Source organism: Mastigoproctus giganteus, chromosome 6 (genome assembly GCF_048544385.1).
Source record: "Mastigoproctus giganteus isolate SK-2022 chromosome 6, ASM4854438v1, whole genome shotgun sequence".
In the NCBI taxonomy this organism is placed as follows: Eukaryota; Metazoa; Arthropoda; class Arachnida; order Uropygi; family Thelyphonidae; genus Mastigoproctus; species Mastigoproctus giganteus.
Genome location: NC_143580.1, coordinates 3719128 through 3741882, shown reverse-complemented (window position 1 = coordinate 3741882; position 22755 = coordinate 3719128). Strand labels below are relative to the sequence as shown.

At 41.9% G+C, this 22755-nt stretch overlaps 1 protein-coding gene across 1 annotated transcript in view; it reads right to left on the bottom strand.

The window, feature by feature from the left end:
• Positions 1 to 20065, bottom strand: part of LOC150083828 (stomatin-like) — a 206827-nt gene extending 186762 nt beyond the window's left edge. Inside the window, exon 1 of the mRNA XM_090375796.1 lies at positions 19884 to 20065. Coding sequence (XP_090231922.1) covers positions 19884 to 19947 — 64 coding nt within the window. The 5' untranslated portion in view covers positions 19948 to 20065. The remainder of the gene's footprint in view (positions 1 to 19883) is intronic.
• Positions 20066 to 22755: the final 2690 nt, after the last annotated feature.

The following is a 22755-nucleotide window of genomic DNA, read 5'->3' as shown; positions in this document are numbered from 1 at the left end:
ACAGGGGTACGAGTTAGGAGGAACAGAAAGAGGGAAAAGGAGGCCGGACTGAAGTTGAGGAGCAGTCCACTCTTTGTGAGGTGAAAATAGGGGTCTGGGAGTGGCAGTTAAAGTAACAGGGGACAGGTGCCCCTGCATGATCACCAGAGGCCAGTGGACTCTATATCCCGCACTCAGTTCTCCAGAGTGTCAGAAATCCCGCACCAGAACGGTGCCGGCTGATCCTACCTTATAAGGGGTTTGCAGCAGTATCCTGCACTCGATTAGTGCCAGTAGTCCCGCACCAGAATTGTGCCAGCGGTGTTCCTACCCTTAAAGGATTAGCAAGTTGTCAGGGTAGTGTCCTCTAGCAGAGAAGGAGCTAACCCACGCCAGTCTGATTCAGGCCTTGGGCAGCATGATCCAATGTTATTCTCATTTCAGCAATCTTGGCTAGCCTCAGTATGAAGATTTCCTGCGCATACACAGTTAGTGCCCTGAATGTGTTTTCATCGAGAAGCAGTGAGGATTCTTGATTACGTGGATTCCTTTGAATTGCGGTAACAAATTTGATTATACTGTTGTCATAGGCAGTGCACTCTTACATGAGATGCCCCCAGGACTCTTCTTCTCCACAATGGCACCGCGGGTCTCTTTCAATCCCCATAGCTGTGAGTTTCTGACGGAAGGGGCCGTGTCCAGTGATAATAAACGTCATGTGCAGACCAGGTGAGAACCAGGGAGGGGGCGCTGGTGAATATGGTTTATAGCTGGGAGGAATCGCCTCGTGATGTCTCCTTTCTGCGTAGTTTCCCAGCTCTGTTGCCATATCGCTTGTAGGTGTTGGGTGATTCTCCTCTTCTCTATCTTGGGGTCATTTGCAAGATCCAGTTGGAGATTTACTATTTCAGCTTGTGTTCCTTTCCTAAGGCGGTAATATAAGCCTCGCCTGACTCTTCTAGGTAGAGTGGCTGACAACCTGTTAGAACTTGCAAGGCAGGGGTGCTAACAGTGCGGCACGCCCTACTGATTGATAGCAGCATGAACTTTTGAATTGTATCCACCTTCTGTTTGTTTTTTGCTAGTGTAGCTTGTCTGTACCAGGTGGAGGCACCGTAGAAAACTATCGGGACATATACTGCTTTGTATATGAGGGTCAGAGCTTTGTGCTTCAGGCCCCAGTCGGCTCTGCTCACCCTCCTGATCATGGCGACATACTTCCGGATTTTGGTGGCTAGATACTTCAGGTGGTTATGAAAAGTAAGACCCGAGTCAATGTAAATACCTAAGTATTTAACCTCTGTGAACAGTCGGATGGGAGTGAACTTTAATTTCATCGTAGGTGGTCTTCTAATTTGTAGTCTGCCCTTGAGGAGAACAGATTTTGTTTTTTCTGCCGAGATGGTAAGGTTGTGCAAGGCTGCCCAGTTCTGGAGCTTCACAAGCGCCGCATTTGCAATAATTTCCAAGGACGACTTAGTGTCCGCACGCACCAACAGGACAAGATCGTCTGCAAAGGCCAAGGGCTCAGCCTCCCCAAGGTCCGAGCCCAGAAACTCGTTCAAGACAATAGACCAGAGGAACGGGCTAAGCACAGAGCCCTGCGAACATCCCCGGTGGATGAATCTGGTAATATCAACAGGCTTTGCATAGCCTGTGCATACTTAGAACAATGTTGTAACATCGTCTATTCTTCTGTCAGTGCCACCTTCAGCTGGTGAACATTTTCTGGTGGGTGTGGACGTGCCGCTAGGCGTCTCCTCACAGCGTCCCATATGGGTTCGATGGGATTTTGTTGGATGTAACGGGCAGGCCAATCCATACGAACGATGTCCTCACTTTACAGAAGCATATCAACAGCTGCAGTGCGATGGGGTGTGGCGTTATCATCCATAAACACGAACTCGGGGCCAATGGCACCTCGGAACAGACGCACATGGAGAAGGATTACCTCAGTACAGTACTGCCTTCCAGTATCTGGAGTTGTGTACGTCCATCCAAGATAACGCCTCCCCAGACGAGAACACCTCGACCACCATATCGATCCCTTTCAGTCATGTTTGCGGGGTGATACTGTGTGCCAACCTCTCGCCAGATTAGCTGATGTCCAGAATCGCTGCTGGGACTGAATCTACTCTCATCAGTAAAGAGTACCTTATCCCATTGCGCTGCTGGCCCAGTCCTTGTGTTCGATGCAGCACTGTAAACGGTGTCTCTCCGATGGGCAGGTGTTAAAGGGACCCAGTGTACTGGCTGCTTGGCAAACAGTCCACCTTTGTGGAGTCACCACAGTAAACCGCGATATCCTCCGTCCCGTGTAGCTGGTTTACAATGGATCCCGCTGTCTGGTGTCGGTCCCTCTTAGCCTGTAGGAGTATATAGCTGTCATCATTGGGCGTTGTTTTTCGTGGGCGACCACCACTGGTCCTTCCAACAGCTGTACCTGTCGTTCTGAAGGCCGACCACGCACGTGAGACGATGCTATGGGCGATACCGAACTCTGCAGCCACACTCCTCCAGCTTCCCAATTATTCGACCCACCCCGGGTAAAGTGATCCAGATTTTTTCTACTGACCATTTCGTTGTTTGCAGCACTGTATGAATCGTACCAATGGAAAGTCTGTAACAATCGTGCCCACCATTTGGTAATTTGCACTTAACTGCTGAACTGCTGCTTTTATCTGTTTATGTGAGCCCCCTCATCACGATTCATATTTTTGCATGTGCACCAGCTTTCTACTGAACGGCCTCAGTTGTATAAATCGTAGCTGTTTCGTTTGATTTTGTGGTTGTAACCTTCAGATATAGTGTTGGTCCTTAAGTTTTGCACAGTAGTGTAAGTATAATAGGATCTTTCCTCTCGTGCTTGGGGTCTTACCCTTGTGCATAGCTCAGTTGATAGAATTGCCATCGTTCCCACCCCGGGTGGAAGAGAACAAAGGGCTATCTCGTCGATGACAAAAGGAATTTTTTTGGTCCTTTTTTACAACGTGGCTGAGTTAGTCGGTCTCAGGCGAAGGTAGCATGATTCAGTCTCAGGAAAGGGTAGCATGGTTATTCTCTCGGAAACTCGGGTTTTTTTTTTCGTTGATCCTCCTAAAACCCTATAAGAACTAGAACGAGTTGGGGACTTCATAAAAGAAAGCAACTGCTACTTGTATCATTTGTTTTTCTAAGTAACATTATTTGCTAAATAATGGTCCTCGCACATTTGGTAAAATCATCATCCTCTCCAAAAATTAATCTCTGTTCAATCCCGTCAATGACTCGCGGAATATTTATGCATCTTTTTCACAACGTGGCTACCTTATAGCCACGTTTTAAAAAGTTGCTAATAAATACATTATAGTCTTCCGCGAGAGTGGCGTGGTTTTTTCTCCCAGAAACTGGGATTTCTCGTCCATAAAGACATCAAATCGACCACAGAACACAATTTGCAGACATATTATTCTGCTCAATATATCTTGAATTTCTGATGCACCTAAAACCCAACAACAACAACAAGTTAAAATATCATACGTTTTTCGCGTTTTTATGCTGCAACAGTGCTGAAGCAATGAAAAATTAAATCAATATTAAAAGTGAATATTTCAGTACAAAATATCATTAAAAGTTACTAATAAATTGTACTGTAAAAAAAGACTAAATTTTTAGTTTGACGTTGATCACGAAAAATTCATCATCTGCACTTTTTCAGTTTTTTATTATTTGTTGTTGTTTTCGTTAAAGGTTTTTAGGAGCATCAGCAACTGGGTTCATATTGCTCCATGTATACTTCTATAAATTTCTTGTGTTCTGTGGTCGATTTTCTGTTCGCTGGACAGAAAACTCGAATTCCCGGGAGAAAAATCCACGCTACCCTCTCCTGAGACTCGATTAACTCACCCACGTTGTGAAATAGACCCATAAGAATTGCTCACCTCATCGACAGAACTTGAACTTTATGAACTTTATTTCTTTAAAGTGCGTATTCATATAATCAAGAATAATGAGTATTTAGAGCTTGGAACAAGAACTGGAAATTGGATAAAATGGACTCTTCTCTGAAGGTTTATTGAAGGCATCGCCTGATGTTGATTACATAACTAGTTTGCTTGCTATGTTCATGATATACAGTAAATCTACAAAAGTGCGACCACTCGACGAAGGTTGAAATTGGGCAGAGCATGATGAAGTCAAATGCAATTCGTTACGTTCCACCATTGCCGATAATACAACATGACATGCTTTTTACAACTGTGGTTTGCCAATAAACTTCCTGGATAAGAAGAATACAAAGTGAAGGAGCTCAAAAATCCTTTTATTTTTATTCAAAATGATCACCACCTGACTGAATGCACTTATTACATCGTTTTAAAAGTTTCTGAAAAGAATCAGTGAAGGCATCGAAAGAGATTGATGTTCACTTGGGCGGTTACATTTTCTTTATGCCCTCAACATCCTGAAATCTCTTTCCTTTGAGGGTAGTTTTCACTTTGCGAAAGAGGAAGAAGCCCGCTGGTGCAGTTCGAGAGATTAGAGTGGATGGCTGCTCTGTAAATGCAATAATTCGTGAGAAATTTTTTCACAAATACGGAATAGGCGGGGGACATTGTCATTCAACGAGAACCACTGCCTTTCTCTTGAAATTGCCGCCTAAACGGGAAATGCGCTTCAAGAATCGCTGAAGAATCTGTACCTAAATAAAGAATTGGCTATCTCCCGTTCAGGTACAAACTTAACACCCTGTTTGTTGAAAAATATGATCAGCATCGTTGCTCATCATGTTTTGATGAGTCTTGTTTCTTCCTCATTTATTCTCCATCGCATCTTCCGTGGGCGAGTGATCAAATTTTCCACTTTAGGCGTGTCTAGTTTCTCTGTTAGTAACTTTGCCAGAGTTAATACGTTTCTTGTAATGATGATTTGCATTCAGGATGTGATGTCTAGATTAGCATATAAGACCGCTCTTGAAATGATGAACGGTTTTCCGGCTACCCTATTTAGCCATCTCAGGGTTCCACGCCTAAGAAATCCTTGATGTTGTTCTCAGGGGCGGATGACCAGATGGTTGATGCATACAACGGAATTGGTGTCACACATTTAAAAATGTATTGGATCATTAGATGAGGGCTTCGGAGACTGGTGAGTTCTTGTCTAGTGTTCCAGAGCGCTGCATACGTCTTATTTCTAATATATTCGAAGTGAGGTATGAAGGTTAATCCTTTGTCCCACTTAAGGCCGAGGCCGACATGTGAAGGGGGTTTTGTACTCTGGTGTTATTCACAAAGATTGTAATTTCGTTTTTCTTCCTTTTGTTGGTGAAGGTCATTTGAGCAGTTTTCTTTTCATTTAGTTTTAAGTCTTCCGGGTTAAAACTAAAAGAAAGCTTGAAGGACGGTGGTCAGAACGTTTAAGGCATTTCTTGTTATGAGAAAATACTCCTTCATAATTACTATCATAGCTGGGATGTTGTCGAAGGCTGCAGCTACATCCTGGAAAATGATATCCAACTGTTATTTATAATTTAATGCTCGCTGTATCCGTAGTAGTGTCTCCATTAAGTTTGTAACAGTCGACCTTTGCGGAAGCACAGAATGTAAGTATTCTGGTGGTCTGTCTCCATAGCAGTGATGATTAACCATGTTTTGAATTGCTTTTTGAACTATTTTTTGCAGAAAGCATCCGACTGCGACGGGCCTGAATCTTTACTAGAGTTAGAGTTGTTTATTTTTGGAACTTGTTTTACATAATATCTCTTCCATGCTTTCGGGATAACCCTCTTCTTTAGTATTCGTTGGAAGAAGTAGTGGAGCGGGTCAATGATGTATGCACATGTATGAACGTATTATGAATGGCATAAACAGTTCAGAGATGGGCGAGGAGATGTCCACGACGACAAGAAGACCTCCAACTTCAACGACAGACATTGAAAAAATTGGAAAGAACGTGCGCCAAAATCGTAGGATGAGCATTCGACTAATCGCAGAACAATTACACATTGACAAAGAAACAATAAGAACAATTTTGATAGATGCTGTTTCATCGTTACAATGCGCCATGTCATTCTTCTATCGCAGTGAGAGAGTTTTTAACGAAGAACAACATCACAACATTGGAACACCTGCCTTATTTGGCAGATCTTGCGTCGTGCGGCTTTTTTCTGTTTCCCGAAAATTAAAATCCACCCCAAAGGAAAACTATTTGAAGACAGCAAACTTTCAGAAGAACACAATGAAGCAATTAAAGGCGGTATCTTTCGAGGACTTCCCCCTCTGTTTCAGATCCTGGAAATCTCAATTCGAGCGCTGCATAGGCGCAGCTGGAGAGTACTTTGGAGTGGATAAATTGAAATGTTGTTTTTAAAATAATAAATTATTTAAAAAAATTCTGGTTTCATTCTAGCTGCGCCCTGTACCTTCCTTTCCCCTAAATCCTCATGCAGAATTTGATGAATTGTCTCCTTATTCATATCACATTCATATCTTCAATCATTCTGAGGGTAAAACGACGAACTTTTGCCGCAATTTCCTGAACTTTGCAACTCGGTGCTCATTTCGAGAGGTTGAAGAACGTCCACTTCTTGGGTCATCGCGAACATCCTCACGTACGTCTTTGAACCTCCCAAACACACAACTTAAAGTTTTTTTTATGGTATGTTTAAACCGCCCAAACCAATCAAAAACACGATTAAGTTTCATCACCATAAAGCAGCTTTTAACATTCATGTGTTACAAAATTTCCTAGTTTAAAGCAAAATTTGATATATTCATGGTGGTACAGAGATTGTCCCTACTCGGCAATTTATGTACCACCATCTGTTGCGGTAGATTAGAGAAAGTTTGAATTACAACATACAACTAACGTCTATTTTCAAACTCATCGAACGAACAGCACCAGTCCCGAAACTTTATTGCCACCCCTCGTATGTACTTAATGTTGACGATCCTACTGAAATCAATATACTTAACCTAACAAAAGCAACGTTCTCAATAAATAAACGTATCAACAAACACCGAAAACAGGCTGCTGACAAAACGAATCACAGTGAAGGTTAAAAACAAAATTCTACTAAGGAAGCGGCTTCGGTTTTTCAAGACCAATTCTGAGATGTACGTCCTCCATTTGCGACCTTTCCAAACCATACATGATGAATTAACAACATCAGCCATCCGTAACCTCTGACCTCGTCTCATGGATAACACAGTTGGTAGGATCTCCTTCCTCTCCACATCTGGTGAAAAAGACCTGAGTCGAGTCCCGTTGATAAAGTGAGAAATTTTGATGGGTCTTTTTGACAACCTGGATGAGTTAGTCGGTCTCAGGCAAGGGTATCATGATTTTACTCCCAGAAACTCGAGTTTTTCGTCCAGAAAATCGACATCGGAACGTATACAATTTACAGACAATATACATGGAGCAATATGGCCTTAGTCGCTAATGCTCATAAGACCCTAATACAACAACCGTAGCCTCTAGACAGATGACTGTCATCAACCAGTGCAATACCACCACTTTATTTATTGGAGGCTTCAATTGGTGGAACACATGTTTAGTCTCCAAAGCAAAGCTCTGGAACCCCGTATGATTCATGTCTATTGAGGTTATGATGGACATACTGGCGAGGATCAATCTTCCTTACATTTCAAGGGTACAGCTCTAATACGGTGTTTGCAGGTTGGCCGCTAGTTAGCCCACCGAACTAAACTTATTGGTAACTCTGTCTGCGCGGGTATCACAGTGGTATCGTCACCGTCCTCCCCACACCGGGTAGAAAAGGCTCCGGTTCGAATCTTGTCGATGACGCGAGGAACTTTAATGGGCTTTTTTCACTCCGTGACTGAGTTAGTCGGTCTCAGGCGTAGATAGCAAGGTTTTTTCACCGGAAAATCGGGTTTTTTCGTCCAGCAAAACAGGCAAATCGACCATAGAACACAACAGCAATTAAGAGACACAATGCACGGCAGATGAATTTAATTATTCGGGTGGCCTAAAAAAAAAATAATAATAATAATACTTTGGTTATTTGGTAACTCTATAGGAGGTTTCCGGATCAGTAAGTGTATAACCTCCAGACTGTTCAAAGTATTTTGAACAGTCTGGAGGAAGTCCAATTAGTGTGTACACAGGTAGCGTTGTCGGGGCCACGTTATGTCAAGGAGCTGGGTATGTTTTTGCCATATCCAAAAACTTCATTATCTCATACAGCATATCCTCCCCATGTTTTCTTACTATTGAATATATCATGAATTGTCAAATTAATAGAACAAACTTATCTGCGTAAAGATCTAAACCTCCCAAACACTTCCTCGTTCATCTCACAAATATGCTTGGTCTCAGTTCCAATCTCAACGATGTCCATTTCCACTTACAGTCTTATTATCAATTAGTTCAACCATTGCTCATTCAGTTGTTCTAATTATTCGCTGTAGCCTAGTGGTTTGGCATGCCGGTGCATCTGCCAGCAGTAAAGCCCGCGACTGCTGAAGACAGTGATGTTTCTTGTATTCTATCTATGTTGTGAATTCCTCTGACCGTTTGGTTGTCCCTGAGTATAAACAAAAAATTTATTATTTTTATTCCATTCGCTTCAAAGGTGGTACTTGTGCTTATGTCCGGTCTGGTATTCCCTGTCGGAGACAGTAATTTGGAATCTCCTCTTTTCGATCTTCTGGCCCAAAATCTTTCTTCCCCATTCTGTCAAATTCATCTGTCTCTATCGCTCTCCCAACTCCACAAATAACTCGGAACTCATTGATTTCCTCTCTTTGAAACTTCACTTTCTCTATTCCAACTTTCTTAACAGTGAGGTAATTTTCTTTGGTGTTTTCTGTGTTCACAACTCCAGCTGGCTTCGTTTTTTAGTCATACGGACCCAGCTGGTCGAGATGCTGAGACTTTTGCAATTTCTAATGACCTCACACACATTGTTCATTTACTTACCAGGATACCAAACAATTATAACCCCTCAGCCCTTGCTTGTTTTCTAACAAAAAACCCTTCTCAATACAGGGTCGAGTTGAGTGGTCCTCTAGGCACCACAGATCACAACTTGGTGATGGTTTCTTCTCAAATGGAGCCTTCCTTTCGTGGCCATTCTCTACTTTGTGTTGTTTGGCATTACAAGAATTCAAAATGGAATGATCTCTGAGATTTCATTTCTTCTTTTTCTTGGTTGGATTATAATTAAAATCTCGTCCTCTCTCTAAACCTTGGATTTCCAATAAATGTGTAACGGCTGTTCAAAATTAGAATGTTTCATATCGAAATTGGCTTGCATGTGCAGGTTAATTTTCCTCCCACAAAAATGCTCGCAACAATTTTAAAGCAGTTATTAAGCAGTCGGAACTAGATTTTGAACAGGCTAAGAGTAGAAAACTTGCTTTTTGTCCAAATGATAGTCGGGCATTCTGGTATTTTGGCAGAGCCATTGGCCGCAACTTTTGCCCATAGCCGAGTGGGCAGGAGCGGGAGTGCAGTAGCACACGCTCTTTGAGTAGACCGGGGTTCAATCCCCTGACTGCTGAATACGGTCGATCTGCCAACCCGCAGTGGACCAGCGTGGCAGATTATGGTCCATTTCCCCCAACATGAATTGTTGAGGAGGCTTCCATCCTGCAGTGGGTTGATAATGGCTGCACTTTACTTTACTTTTTACTCCCATATCTGTCAAAATTGGATAGTTCTGTAGATACTTCAGCTAAAGATAAAGCTACTTTATCTAGCATCCTACTTTTCTTCTAACTCGTACATTGAGGACACCTCCCACCATTCTCAGTACACTCCATTTATTGCCTCCTGTGGTCTTCTGCCAAAAGGATGTCAAAAGAATTTTCATCAGTCTTGATGCCAAGAAAGCATCAGGTCCTTCTCCATTTCTTCTCAAAACCTGTGCTCCTGAGCTTCTTCCTGTTCTATGTCTCTTTTTTAAACTTTTTTTTATTACACCAGTGTTTTCCCTTCTGCTTGGAAATTTGCTCATATCCAGCCAGTTCCTAAAAAAGGTTGACAAATTTCTTCCATTAAATTATCATCCTATTGCAATCACTTTTACGCTTTCTAAAGTAATGGACAAATGTATTAACTGCCAACTCGTAAACTATTTAGAAACGTTCCATCTGATCAGTGACTGCCAGTATAGATTACGTCAATGTCGATCCACTGGTGTCATACTGGCTTATGTTATTCATCTATGGGCAAATTCAATGGAAAGGTTTGGTGAAACTCAGGCATTTGCTCTCGACATTTATGGCAAACACGATGAAGGCTTTTGATCATAAGGTCCTAAATAAGTTCCCATCTTGATCTTTGTTTTTTGTAATTGGTTATCCAGTTTGCTATCTGGCAGCTCACTGCCGGTGATGGTAAATAGCTCTTTGTCTTCTAACTTCTCGACTAATGCAAATGTTCTTTCTCCCATTCTTCTTTTGTATTTAACGACCCTCTCCCATTGCCGGGAAATCCTATCCATAGATTTTCTGATAATAGAAAATTGCATTTTACCTTTCAGTTTGAGAAACCGTGCCCTGCTCAAACAGTCCAACTTCTCGAATATCCACTAACAGTTCATTAAATGCTGATCTCCAGGTATCTTTTCTACAATGGAGAAAAGATAACTTATTTGATTTCAATCCTTTAAAACTTTCTCCTGTCATATCTCGCAAAAAATGTTTATTCTGCTCCTTTGCTTATCTTCGATGACACTCGGATCTCTAGACGAGATCACAAATCTAATCAGAACAGAAGTCAAGGCATCTTGACTTCTGTTCTGATTGGCATAAGCATATTGCTTCCTGTACCTCTAAAAAACTGAGTTTTTTCTTTTGCTCTCGGCGTTACTTTTTTTCCACTCTTAACAATCTCCAATCAGTCCTACCATGGAATTTTGTTCCCATGTCTGAGGACGTAGGAATAAAATTCCCATGTGATCAAAATTTGGAGGAAATGTTATGTCCCACGAACCTCGCTCAGGCTCCTAGATTCTATAGAAAGGAGATCTGTTAGGTTAATTAACTGATTTCTAACGAAGTGCCTCCACTCTCGCTCTCGCATAAACCATCTGTTTCTGCTGCATGCGTTTTCTACAGATACTTCCATGGACGCTTCTGTAATTCCCACTCTCGTTTCCAAACCATTCCGAACATATACCGACACCAGGCAACGTCCTTTTACTGTCCGACTTCAAACTCACAGAACCAACTTTTTTTCTTCCTCATTTATTCCTTAAACTTCCCTTTTTTGGGACAACTTCCCTTCATACAAATTTTTTGAAAATTACAACCTACAGAAATTCAAATCTAATGTCAACAAGTATCTTCTTTCATCTTCTCAACCTTCAACCCATGGTCGATACTAAGTACTATTAGTTCTAATACCTTTCATGCTTGGGGTTTTCATTAAAAAAAAAAAAAACTGTTCATGACTTAGTTTTCGCATAAGCCTAAAGTTCTCTCCAACAACGATGATTTCTGCTTCTTCGCTCAGAATCTATCATTAAAAAAGCTTGAGTTGAGGTCCGGGTAGGAGAAGAAAATATCCGAGAACATTTTTGGACCATGAAAACACATTCTTCAAATGTATGGGTCTCTAGAAAACTCTACATTGGTGGCGGCTGCACACAAACCAAAGTTGCTGAAGTGATCTTCACCCTTCACACGAGCGATATGAAATCTTTGTTGCAGAATTTTAGGCACATCTGCAATTTCGGCCACATTGCACCGTATATAATATGTCGGCAATTTGCGTGTTCCCAATTTGTTGGACGAAAAAACCCGAGTTATCGGGAGACCCGACTAAGACTGACTAACTCAGACACGTTGTCCTAAAAGAGGGAAACAGAGAATAATCATAAACGGACATGTAGTGGAACATCATGAGCAGTGTTGTGGCCACTTCCGTTTCTTATCTCTCTTAATGTGGGTCACTACCAATCGATTAGAGTGTTCAGGGTCATAGAAATGGAACTAATGGAAATGTAGTGTGGTTTTGTGAAGGGAAAATCTTTGTCAGCTGTTTTGACAGTAACTCTTGAGCCTGATATACGAAAAAATTTCAAATTCTTTATTTGGATTTTATTAAAGCACTCAGTCCAGCACGACAAGTTAGTAAACTGGAACAGGTTGGGACCACAAGGATCATCCTTATATGGATTGCAGAGAGGCTGTAAGGCAAGAGCCAGAGGGTTGTGATTAATAGGTATTCTTCACTTTGAACTAATTTAAGAAGTGGATTCTCCAAGCGGTTCTGACGTGCAATTCGATCGTCAGACCCGGGAATAGGGGGCGAAAAACTAATCGAACCGTCTAGTAGCTCGTTCCCTCCGAAGTTTCCCTCAGGATAGTTGGCGCTTCAGGGAATCAGTCTCATCTGGTAAAGCGAATGATTAGAGGCCTTGCGGCTCGAATGATCTCAACCTATTCTTTCTCAAACTTTAAATGGGTGAGAAGTCAAACTTTAAATGGGTGAGAAACTTTAAATGGGTCAGAGACCACCCATCCGTATCAAAGTACCCAGAGTACCTGCTTGCACCATCTTTTATCAGAATGTGCGTAGTCTTAGGAACAAGCTTGATACTATGGAGCAAATTCTGCTCCCCGGACATTTTGACCTGCTCGCCATCACCGAAACCTGGCTGAATGATGATGAAGAATTCCTAGCGGCAGCTGCCCCAGCTGATTATGGGGTCGTATTCACATCTCGGATTGCACGCAAGGGTGGAGGCGTCGCATTATTCTACAAGAAATCCGCTTTCAAGCTATTGGATAATAAATCCAGTAACTCTCCTAACTATGAAGCAATCCTCGTTACGTTAGGATACAACTTCGTGACGTTTGACGTCTGTGTGCTGTATATACCCCCAAAGCCGTCCCAGCAAGTCATCCTTGAAGTTTCTAACTGGTTAATCAATCAGCTGCATCCCACAGCTTCTCACTTAGTTTGTGGTGATTTCAATTTACCTCCTCAGCTATCTAATCTGAAAAAGGATCTTCTGGCACACTTGAGATGTGCTGACCTACAACTTATTAATGAAGCTCCAACTAGGAGGAATAACCTCTTAGATCTAGTTCTAGCCTCTTTCCCTTGTACCCTTGATTACATTACAGAAACGTCATTTGACTCTGATCATGTCCCAATACATGTGACCGCATATCTGCCAGCCCCCAAATTAGAAGCCAGAAGGACAACAACAAAGGTTGACATCACTAGCCCCAACTTACTTGACGTAGATAAGTGCATCAGAGCCGCCTCTCTCATTCCCTGGGTGGCCTTAGAGACTTGTGACCCAGAACTAGCTGTGAACATTCTCACAAACTGGATCAACACGGTTGCCAAATATGCTGCCTCCAAAAAGATCACAATCAGTCCATATACAAGACTTTGGTGGAATTCTGAACTCAAAATGAGTTTCCAGCTGAAGCAACAGCTCCATCGCACATGGAAACAGTCGCAAAATGTCAATGATCGTATCGTTTATTCAAGGGCACGGGCTCAATTTAATCGCCTGAAATCCGAGGCAATCAAATTATACGTTAACCGTGAGCTGGCTAAAGGAAAAATCCCATACAAGAAAGTGAACCCTCATTTTCCTTTACAACTTGATCCTGAATTGTGGCTCGATTTCGTCACAAGATTTAACCGTAATCCTATGCCAAACTCAGATCTAGCTCTACTAACAGAGCCCATCCAGCAAGAAGTGTTGAACAACATTCAGATTACAAAACAACAGCTGATCGTAGCCATCAATTCTCTACCTGCCTCGTCAACCACTGGTGATGATGGAGTTCCCCAATTCATGCTCAAATGCCTAAGTCCGTACATTATTCAGCCACTTTTAATTATCTTCAACCAGTTACTCTCGAACAAAATTTTCCCACAGCAGTGGAAAAACTATCTCATCAAACCTTTAGCCAAAGTTCAGTCGCCATCGAAACCTAAACACTTCCGACCCATCTCCAACTCCTCCAGCCTGCTGAAGCTCCTGGAGAAGGCCTTACTTCCCATCCTCACTAAGCAGATCTTGCCCAGTAATCCAGCCCAAATTCACTACTCCCTTCCAAACAGATCAACGATCACCAAGCTAGCCACCACGAATACTATCTTGTCAGCATTGGAGAATAGGCAGGAACTAGCTGTGACTTACTTAGACATTGAGGCTGCATTTGATGCCGTCCAAGTAAACGAACTTCTCACTCTCCTGGAATGCCACTTCCAGATCACAGGGAACATATTATGCTTTCTCTCCTCTCTTCTGAATAACAGAGTTATAAAGCTTCATACAGGAGATCGCACCCCTACTAGATCCGTCACCGCAGGAGTCCCACAAGGAGGGGTCATTTCGGGCCTTCTATTTTCATCCATTATCTTCCCACTGGTTGCACATTCTCGATGTCTACTGAGCTATGCGGACGATATCAAGATACTCACTCCCATCATCCCAGGTCAAGACCTAGATCTGGTAAAAGTGGAAATTAACAACACTCTCACCACAGTCACATCTTACCTCTGCCAGTTTGGGCTCAAGATCAATCCTGCTAAGTCCGAATTCATGGTGTATTCATTGAAGCAAACGCCTTCTTCTCTCCAGCCTTCGGTCGGCAACACCCTCATCCCAATTGTGTCCAGCCATCGTGATCTGGGCGTTGTATTTGACCCAAAACTTCGATTCAACGCCCACATCGACATGCTCCTCACACGTGCTTCAAGACTCCGGTGGATAGCAAAACAACATCTCCTTCATATCACAGATAAAAAGATAACTGTGAGGTACATAAGAACAGTTATCTTTCCACCTTTACTCTATGCTGCTGAAATTTGGGCGTCAGCGGCACCGTCAATAAAGAAACCACTCTTTGCCACAGAATTCTGGCTCCTAAAGTGGGCCAACAGGAAGCACAACCTTCCAGCTCAGATTCGTACCACGCAGCTTGCCAACTCTCTCGGAATTCCACGGCTTCCCACCTTAGTCGACGACCAACGCCTCCTAGCAACAGTCAAGATGATAACAGGCATAATGGCAACACCTTCATTCTGGGATACCTGTGGCTGGAGGATCCCCCCTGCTGCCCTTAGGGCCAATCCCGAGCTCTACTCGCATTCAGCACGACTCCATCTCTCGGACAGGTTCCTTCCTCAGCAGATGCTCAAGCAAACCCAGGCACTGGACGCCGACCTGAACAAATTCGCTGCTGACCGGACTTACCGGAAAAAAATTATGACGAGTAGGACTAATCAACAATGACTGATGTGTACCTTGCATCTGTTCCTGTCTGATTGAGCTGGTGCTCTTATCTCGATGTTAAGCCAGCTCAATCAGATTAACTCTCGTAAGGAGTTCTCTCCTTTGTATTATAATGTTTTCTTTGTAAAATTACCTTTTTGTAAATAATTGTTCAATTTTCCCGGAAGTTTGGGAAACTGTAAGCCCCTGGCTTTATGGCCGTGAAGGGTAATAAAGATTATCTCTCTCTCTCTCTATCTCTAAGTCCGGCTTGCTTGACTCGAAACCCGGACGAAAGGATGTGAGTGCCCAGTGGGCCACTTTTGATAAACAGAACTGGCGCTGCGGGATGAACTATGGAACCTGGACCACTGTTGTTTTTGATTTTATTAAATGACACGTGATGTCAGTATTTGCAAATAATGTCAATATCGTCAGAGTAGTTAATGATCAGCTTCAAGCAGCACTTCATCAGGATGACTCAGAAAAACGACAGCTACGTTTTGATGCAGCAAAATTTAAGCTTTTACTCTCGGAGAATTAATTTAAAATTAGAGGGAAATTAAAAACAGTAGAGGAAGAAAGGGATTTGCGAGTTATAATAAGTGCATGCATGTGGTTCTCTGAGTAGCGTGGACAGACAGTAAGGAGGACTGATAGTCTTCTTTCGATGATTTATCCTGCATTTGCATGTAGATTGGGAGGTCATGATCCCACTGCATAAGACTATTGTAAGAATTAACTGAAGAATACTGTGTCCAAGTATGGAGAGCTCATCTGAAAAAAAAACAGTGAGTTTCTTGAAAAGGTCCAAAGAGGGCAACTCGCATGATGAGATCGGTAAAAGGGCAACCGCATGAGGAACACTTCGATTATGTGGCTACACTAAGACCGATTAACTCAGCTACCTGCATCTTGGCAAACGTTGATCTTAGAGGAGAGGGCTGATTAAGGTTTATAAGGCCACTCTGAGGGGTTTGTGAAATGAATGAAGGCGAAATTTTCACTGTTATAAAAAATATTCCAGAACTAAAATTTAAATTTCCTGGTTATACTCGGTGACGACCACACGGTCAGAAGAGTTCAAAAGATTCAGAGAATAAGAGAACACCGTATTTATCAGTCACGGGCTTGAATTCGGGTCACTCAAAGCAGTTATTTATGCACCCTCGTGCCTGACCTGATCATTCTGCTACGGCAGCCTTGGAGTCCTAAATTCATATAACAGGGGAAGAGGTTTTGGATTGCAGGAAGCCAGCGAGTTGTTAATTATTGGAATAAGTTGAGGCTGACAACTTCATAAAATTCGTAAAGCAGCTAAATAGTTATGTACGTGAAGGGGAAAATCACATTGGTTATTTATTTACTATTGAAAAATTTTTCTTGTTTTTTTTTTTGGCTGGTGCAGCGAAAGCCAGTGGCTTCCTTGCACCATATGGCTAACACCGATACCAATAGCATGTTGCAGACATTCACAACGAAGTCTGCAGATCAAGATGGCTTGCCAAACACCTCCTTCATGGTAAAGAGCCTGAGTATACGCTCCAATACATAAACCGGTTTCTGCATCCAGTCATCACCTACGGATCGGAAATCTGGGTGTCGGCAATGAAACCCACGCTAAAAACCATTGAATCTGATCTGATGAGTACTGGTTTCTTCGGTGGGTCCTCTTCAAGCATAAACTGCCACCCCTCACACATACTTCTGATATTACCAAAGTACTTCATTACAGAAAAGTCACGGGACGCAACTTCACCCTCCGCTTACTCGTCACAATTAAAATGATAGCGGGTGAAATCAATACTCCAAGTTTCTGGCAGATGTGCAATTGGAGGTTCCCCCCGAAACCCTTAAGAGCCCTCCCCACTCTGCAGTCTGTGGCGTGGAGGCTCAGGATAGGCGACAGAAATCTGCCCATTGAGATGCTCCACAACGTCCAGGAGATGGACGTGGACTACAAAAAGTTCATAGAGGATAAATCCTACAGAAGACGCATCATGAGGGAATAGCTTTCGTCTTCAGCTGAGTGACTGTCATAATTTTATCATCGCGCTCTGTGTAGCATAAAAAAAAATGTTCTTTCATTTCCCATGTTAATATATAATTTTTATGTATTTTATTATTTTTGGTACATCGGCTTTTGTGGTCATATTGCGCCTCCCAAAGTTTCCGCATCTTGTACTCTGATCTAAGCCCAAAGCAGGACTCGAACCCACAACCTTTTGGTTGGCTGGCAGGCACTTTACCCACCCGGCTATACGTTTTACGTAATTATTCCTGTATTGGTTAATTTTATGTTAAACCCGTAGCATTGCCACTGTTATGGGTATTATTGCATCAGGCATCCATCTGACTATTCACTGCCTGCAATAAAGATATTATACTAATAATTCATTCAATACAAAGAAGGACCGAAAATCTAAATCTCCTTATAATAAGGTATTTGGATCAACTTTTTTTTTTTCTTGCGCACCCCTCGAAAACATTTCTGTTTTTAAAAACAGCCCACTTGGAAATTTTGCTTGTCCACACCAATATAAGCTTATGAGCACTGCTGAGATTTAAAAGTAATTTCGAATCCCTTTACGTTCTTCAATTTTTTTTCTGGCCTTCATCTGTGCACGTAACAGGGAGTTTGCTTCGGTCCTTTTCTCTTGCTGCTCACTGGTGACTGCTACTCTTGTCCTTGAACTTCCCAGACATTCATTCCGGAGTGTGGAAGTACGTGGTGATGACTGTTGTGTAGTCTGGAAAGCCAATTCTAACGAGTAGCACTCCAAAAAGAATTGGAGGGTGGGAAAGCAATCGATTGGCAAGAAGATATCAAAAGCCTTTAAGTCACAGAGATCACAACCCAAGATGCGGAGGAAGATGCATTATTAATAATACGGTGCAAAGGAAACAAAGTGATATTTAATTACTATTAAAAAAAATAAATTACGTTACCCTTTCCTGAGACCGACTAACTTGGCCACATTATGAAACTAAAGCTCATAAAATTTCCTCTCTTCTTTGAGAAGATTCGAATTCGTTTCAGCCCAGTGTAGAACCACGGTTATTGTTTTAATCACTGTACTATTCAAGAGAGTTCCCAAAAGTGGGTGGAAGTTTATTGCAATTATTCTTTGGTTATTTTAATTCAAATCAAAATAAAATTTCACGTTTTTAAAATGTGGCAGTCTTTCAGGATTTTCAGATTCCATTTTATAATAATACTATTATTCCTCGAACGAAAAACACGATTTTCTTTACTGAGACACTTTGAAGAAATATTGACAATAATAAAAAGAATCCACTTCGTGTCCTTGGCAACCATCATCATCGTTTCCTATACACGTTTCACATCGCGCAGTTGGGTGACATTACAGTATCGCGCACCTTGTACTGGGACACATATAAGGTATCTTCTTACAGTCTCAGATAAGTGTCTTGAAGAAAACAATGCCGCACTCTTACCATTTCTTTGCATTTCGTTTCGCGAATATCAATTGTGAAGATGTATTTTATCTTCAATATTTCATCATTTTTCATTTCTTAACGTCGCACTGCATAATCTATCAGGATTTAAAGCTCTCTGAGACATATTTCCGCGTCCCTCTGTTATTTATACGAAGAGCATCCACCAATCTTTGATGGATTCCAGCCACAAAATAGATCTTCAGACTTCTCACACCATACGCATTATAATGTAGTATAATCCTAAGACAAAAACCGTATTGATGGATGAGCAAGTAAAAACAATCTAAAATATCATTGAGAAAGAATTTTGTTCATTCACTTTGGAGGATGCGCATATAAAAGGGCTGGTAAAAATATGAAAAGGGTTGTAATTGCATGGGCATAAATTGGCGTTTGAAACTGCACTGGATGTGCAGATAAGATGAGAGCAAAATGGTTTTCTTTAAGCAGTTTTTATTGCTGAAGACAACAGAATCAAAGCAGAGTTTAAATTATATAAAATGTCCGACATTTAGATAATTGTGGAAGAAGTTTTTATACAAAGGATTTTGAGTTCGTTTTATAAGATGGAATATCTGAGTTGGTAATGTTACTGAAGGACTGAAGATTTACTCTGTGTATATGGAAATGTTTTGTTTTCTTTAAATTTTGTAGCGCCACCTCCTACTGTTGGATTGAATGCAAGAGAAATGAATGGGGCGTTTCAGGGATGTTTGGTCTGTTTTAAGTGGGAGGAGCATTCATACTCATCACAAACTCATTTCTGTAGACACCCGTTGGAAGGGAAAGAATGAAAGATAGAGGGCTGTCAGATATGCCACGTTCATTCATTCTACACTCGAAGTGCCGTTAGTGAGAACCGCGCCAAATCACACGGAAAGAAGGATCTGGCGGAAGTTGCCATAGCAACGGAATGGCCACGTTATTAGGAGCGGGGGAAAGAGGAAGAATGAGATTAACAACGATCCATCCGGGAGATTCTAGTCGGCCGCCGAAATTCGAGCGCAGATAGTCATGTGATTTGTTTACTGTCACGTGACGAAAGAAAATATTCCTTCGTCCCTCGAGCTCTTTGGTGCACTGTGTTGCTGTGGTGCAAATTGCACTTCTAAATCCTCCAATGAAATGGTACGCGAAATTAGCGATGAGGAGGAAAATGTAGCTTATTTTATGACCGCGAGTTACCCTTGTGTAAAGGTTACAGAAACGAACATGATCGTCCAGACACTCTACTTAAGTCACCTACCTTTCGAGACGCCCTCTTCCATCTCCAGGCCTTCTTCCTTCACGGGCAAATCCTTGTCCGACATTCGGTCCTTGCGTACGGTCCTCCGACCGCCACTGCGAATGTCCCAAGGTTACGGAAATTAAGACACTTCTCCTCCGATGGTGTCGGCCAACTGTGGTAGATTAACCTCCGGCCGCTGCGTACGTCAGGCTGTGTGGAAAACGCGGTGCTGGTTGCGCCGCACAAGGGATACGGCAACGACTGCACATGCGTCAAATCGTGAGCCGGGCCTTCCCGAGGAATGAATGATCTCAGGGGGACCCTCGAGCGAGGAAATGAGGGAACTCGGCACCAAGAACTTGGAAGCGAAATTTCGTTTATTAAAAACGCTTCTCTCTGATCGGTGCCACGTTACGTTTCCGTTGCGAGTCGAGCGTCTTCTTATGTGTCGCACGTGAACCGAGGTTCCGTTGTAAGACAAAATCTTACGACAACGAGAATGTTCTAAGAATCACGTGTTGCGTGCAGTAGCCATGGCAACGCGTTTGTGACGTTTTACCGTAACGGCATTAATAAAGCGAATTGGTCACGTGATGGGTTCGCGACAAGGGAGATCTAAACAGCCCACTAGGTCATGGACGTTCCCAATAAACACGTGAAGTGGACCCTGGATTCAAGAGTATCTGTCAGTATTGAATAAGTACTAGTAAGTCCTCGATAACTACGTAGAACGGAAATCCACCCCCAACCAGTTTTTACCCTTTATCAGAAATAGGCTAAGTGAAGCTCAGCTGTCACGTGAGAACGCTAGCTTGAAGGTTCTTTATTTGTCCTACCATACTAATCTCATTAAAACTTTTCCAAAGATCCTCTGCTTCTTTTTATTTCATTTGTTTATTTATTATCTCCTACAAGGAATACGGCATTCAATGCCTACTCGGCCTGCAATGTGGATAGAAGGCCGATTTCAGCGATAGTCTTTTCCAAGCTTAATCTTTTCTAGGCCATCTTTTCAGGTATGATTGCCCATCCCACTATCAGACCACCATTCAGGAGAAGTATGGAGGACTAACATAGTTGACCTTTGTAAAAAATTGACTGCGTTACTCTTTCATATTCCCCCTGAATTTTCATGTTCTTGGTTTGGTTGCTTTTTGTCCATAATAAACCAGTTTTGTTGGTTAACCTGCGTTAACCGTGACTCAGGTGGAATTTGAATGGGTGCTTCGATTGTTTATTTATTCGATCCTCATACAGAAAGGAAAAGAAATTTCCCTTTCACGATCTGCAGCAACCCCAAGGACAATGTTAGAAACCATAACAATCTTGTGAATCATCAGCATTAATGTACTTGAACATTAGAAAATTAGGAAATTTTGGTTGTCCGGACCAATGTAAGCTTATGAACACTGCTTAAGTTTATTTCGAATGAGAGATTCGAAAGAGTAATTTCGAATCCCTTTCTTCATTTTTTCCCCCTTCATCCCTAAAAAATTACAAATAATTCGATTATAATTAGTATATGATAATATTTACTAATTACATTTAAATTTCCCAAATCTGACAAAATCGGGACTTGATCTTGGCTTGATCTAACCAGTAATTAATTAATTAATATGGGTTAGTATTAGTCTTCTTCTGGTGTTATAGCCCAGGGTGGGCCTTAGCCTTCTCGACGATGTTCCACCAATAAGCCCTCCAAGAAGACACACTTCTTCAACCTCTTATTCTCATGGTCTTTAAGTCCTCTTCTACGTCATCCATCCAACTTTTCCGCGATCTTCCTCTCGCCCTCCTCCCGGTAGGTTTCCATTTCATTATATTCTTAGTTATTCAGCTACCATCCACTCTCATAACATGTCTCAACCAGGGAAGTCTCTGACAAATCCGACGATGTCCGAAACCTAATTAAAATGATCAAGTTCATGGTTCAGAGGTTAGTATCAGTATTAATTAGTAATTAGTATTATAATGGTTAAATTCAGCTAACCAAACTTCTTTACATCTGCCAAAAAAAGTAAAATAATAATAATAATAATAATAAATGAATAAGTAAAAAATTCTCAGTAACATAACACTGTCCCATTACCAAAAATCGGCCATCCAAGTCCGCCTTGTACTTCACCAAACTTTTGGTAAAACTTTAAAACCTGGACCACTGCGGCAGCCATTTTATTCCAGTGATCTAACGCTGCCCGAAGGTGAACTCCTTGTGATTCGGGTAACTTCATGTCGCCACTTCCTCTAAGTCTTTTTTTATTCTGAACCATTGTAATACGCTGGTAACTCCTGGATTTGCATTCCCTAAGTGCAAAGCCTTATTTGTAGAAGCTTTAAAGTTTAGTTTCCGTTTTAGAGACCTTTTGTGCAACTGATCTGAGTCATATTAATCCCAGCTTGCTCAATTTGTTTCTTGCGTCCAATCCATTGATGATTTCGTCATAATAATTGACTACTACATTGGTCTAGCAAGTCTTTTTTACGAATCCAAGCTGTCAGCCTTAACAACAGACTCCATGATATTTCCCATCACTGAAATCAGACTCATTGGTCTGTAGTTTCCCATCACGCCTTCTCACCTTCTCTGTGGATTCGGGAGGTATTAATGCTCCTGAAATCCAGGAAAAGCTGTAAGACTTTCTGTACTGCCTTCAAATTGTCATCCTTTCGGTAAAATTCCTCCACCCTCTCTCCCGCCTCGACCCCTTCGTAGGTTTACAATGTTAACATGTATTATATACACTGTTGTGTAAAACTTAAGGACCAACACTATTTCTAAAGGTTTACAACCACGAAATTTTTACTTAAGGTACACTTTACTGATAAGAGTAGATTCAGTCTCAGCAACGATTCTGGACGTCAGCTAATCTGGCGAGAGGTTGGCACATGG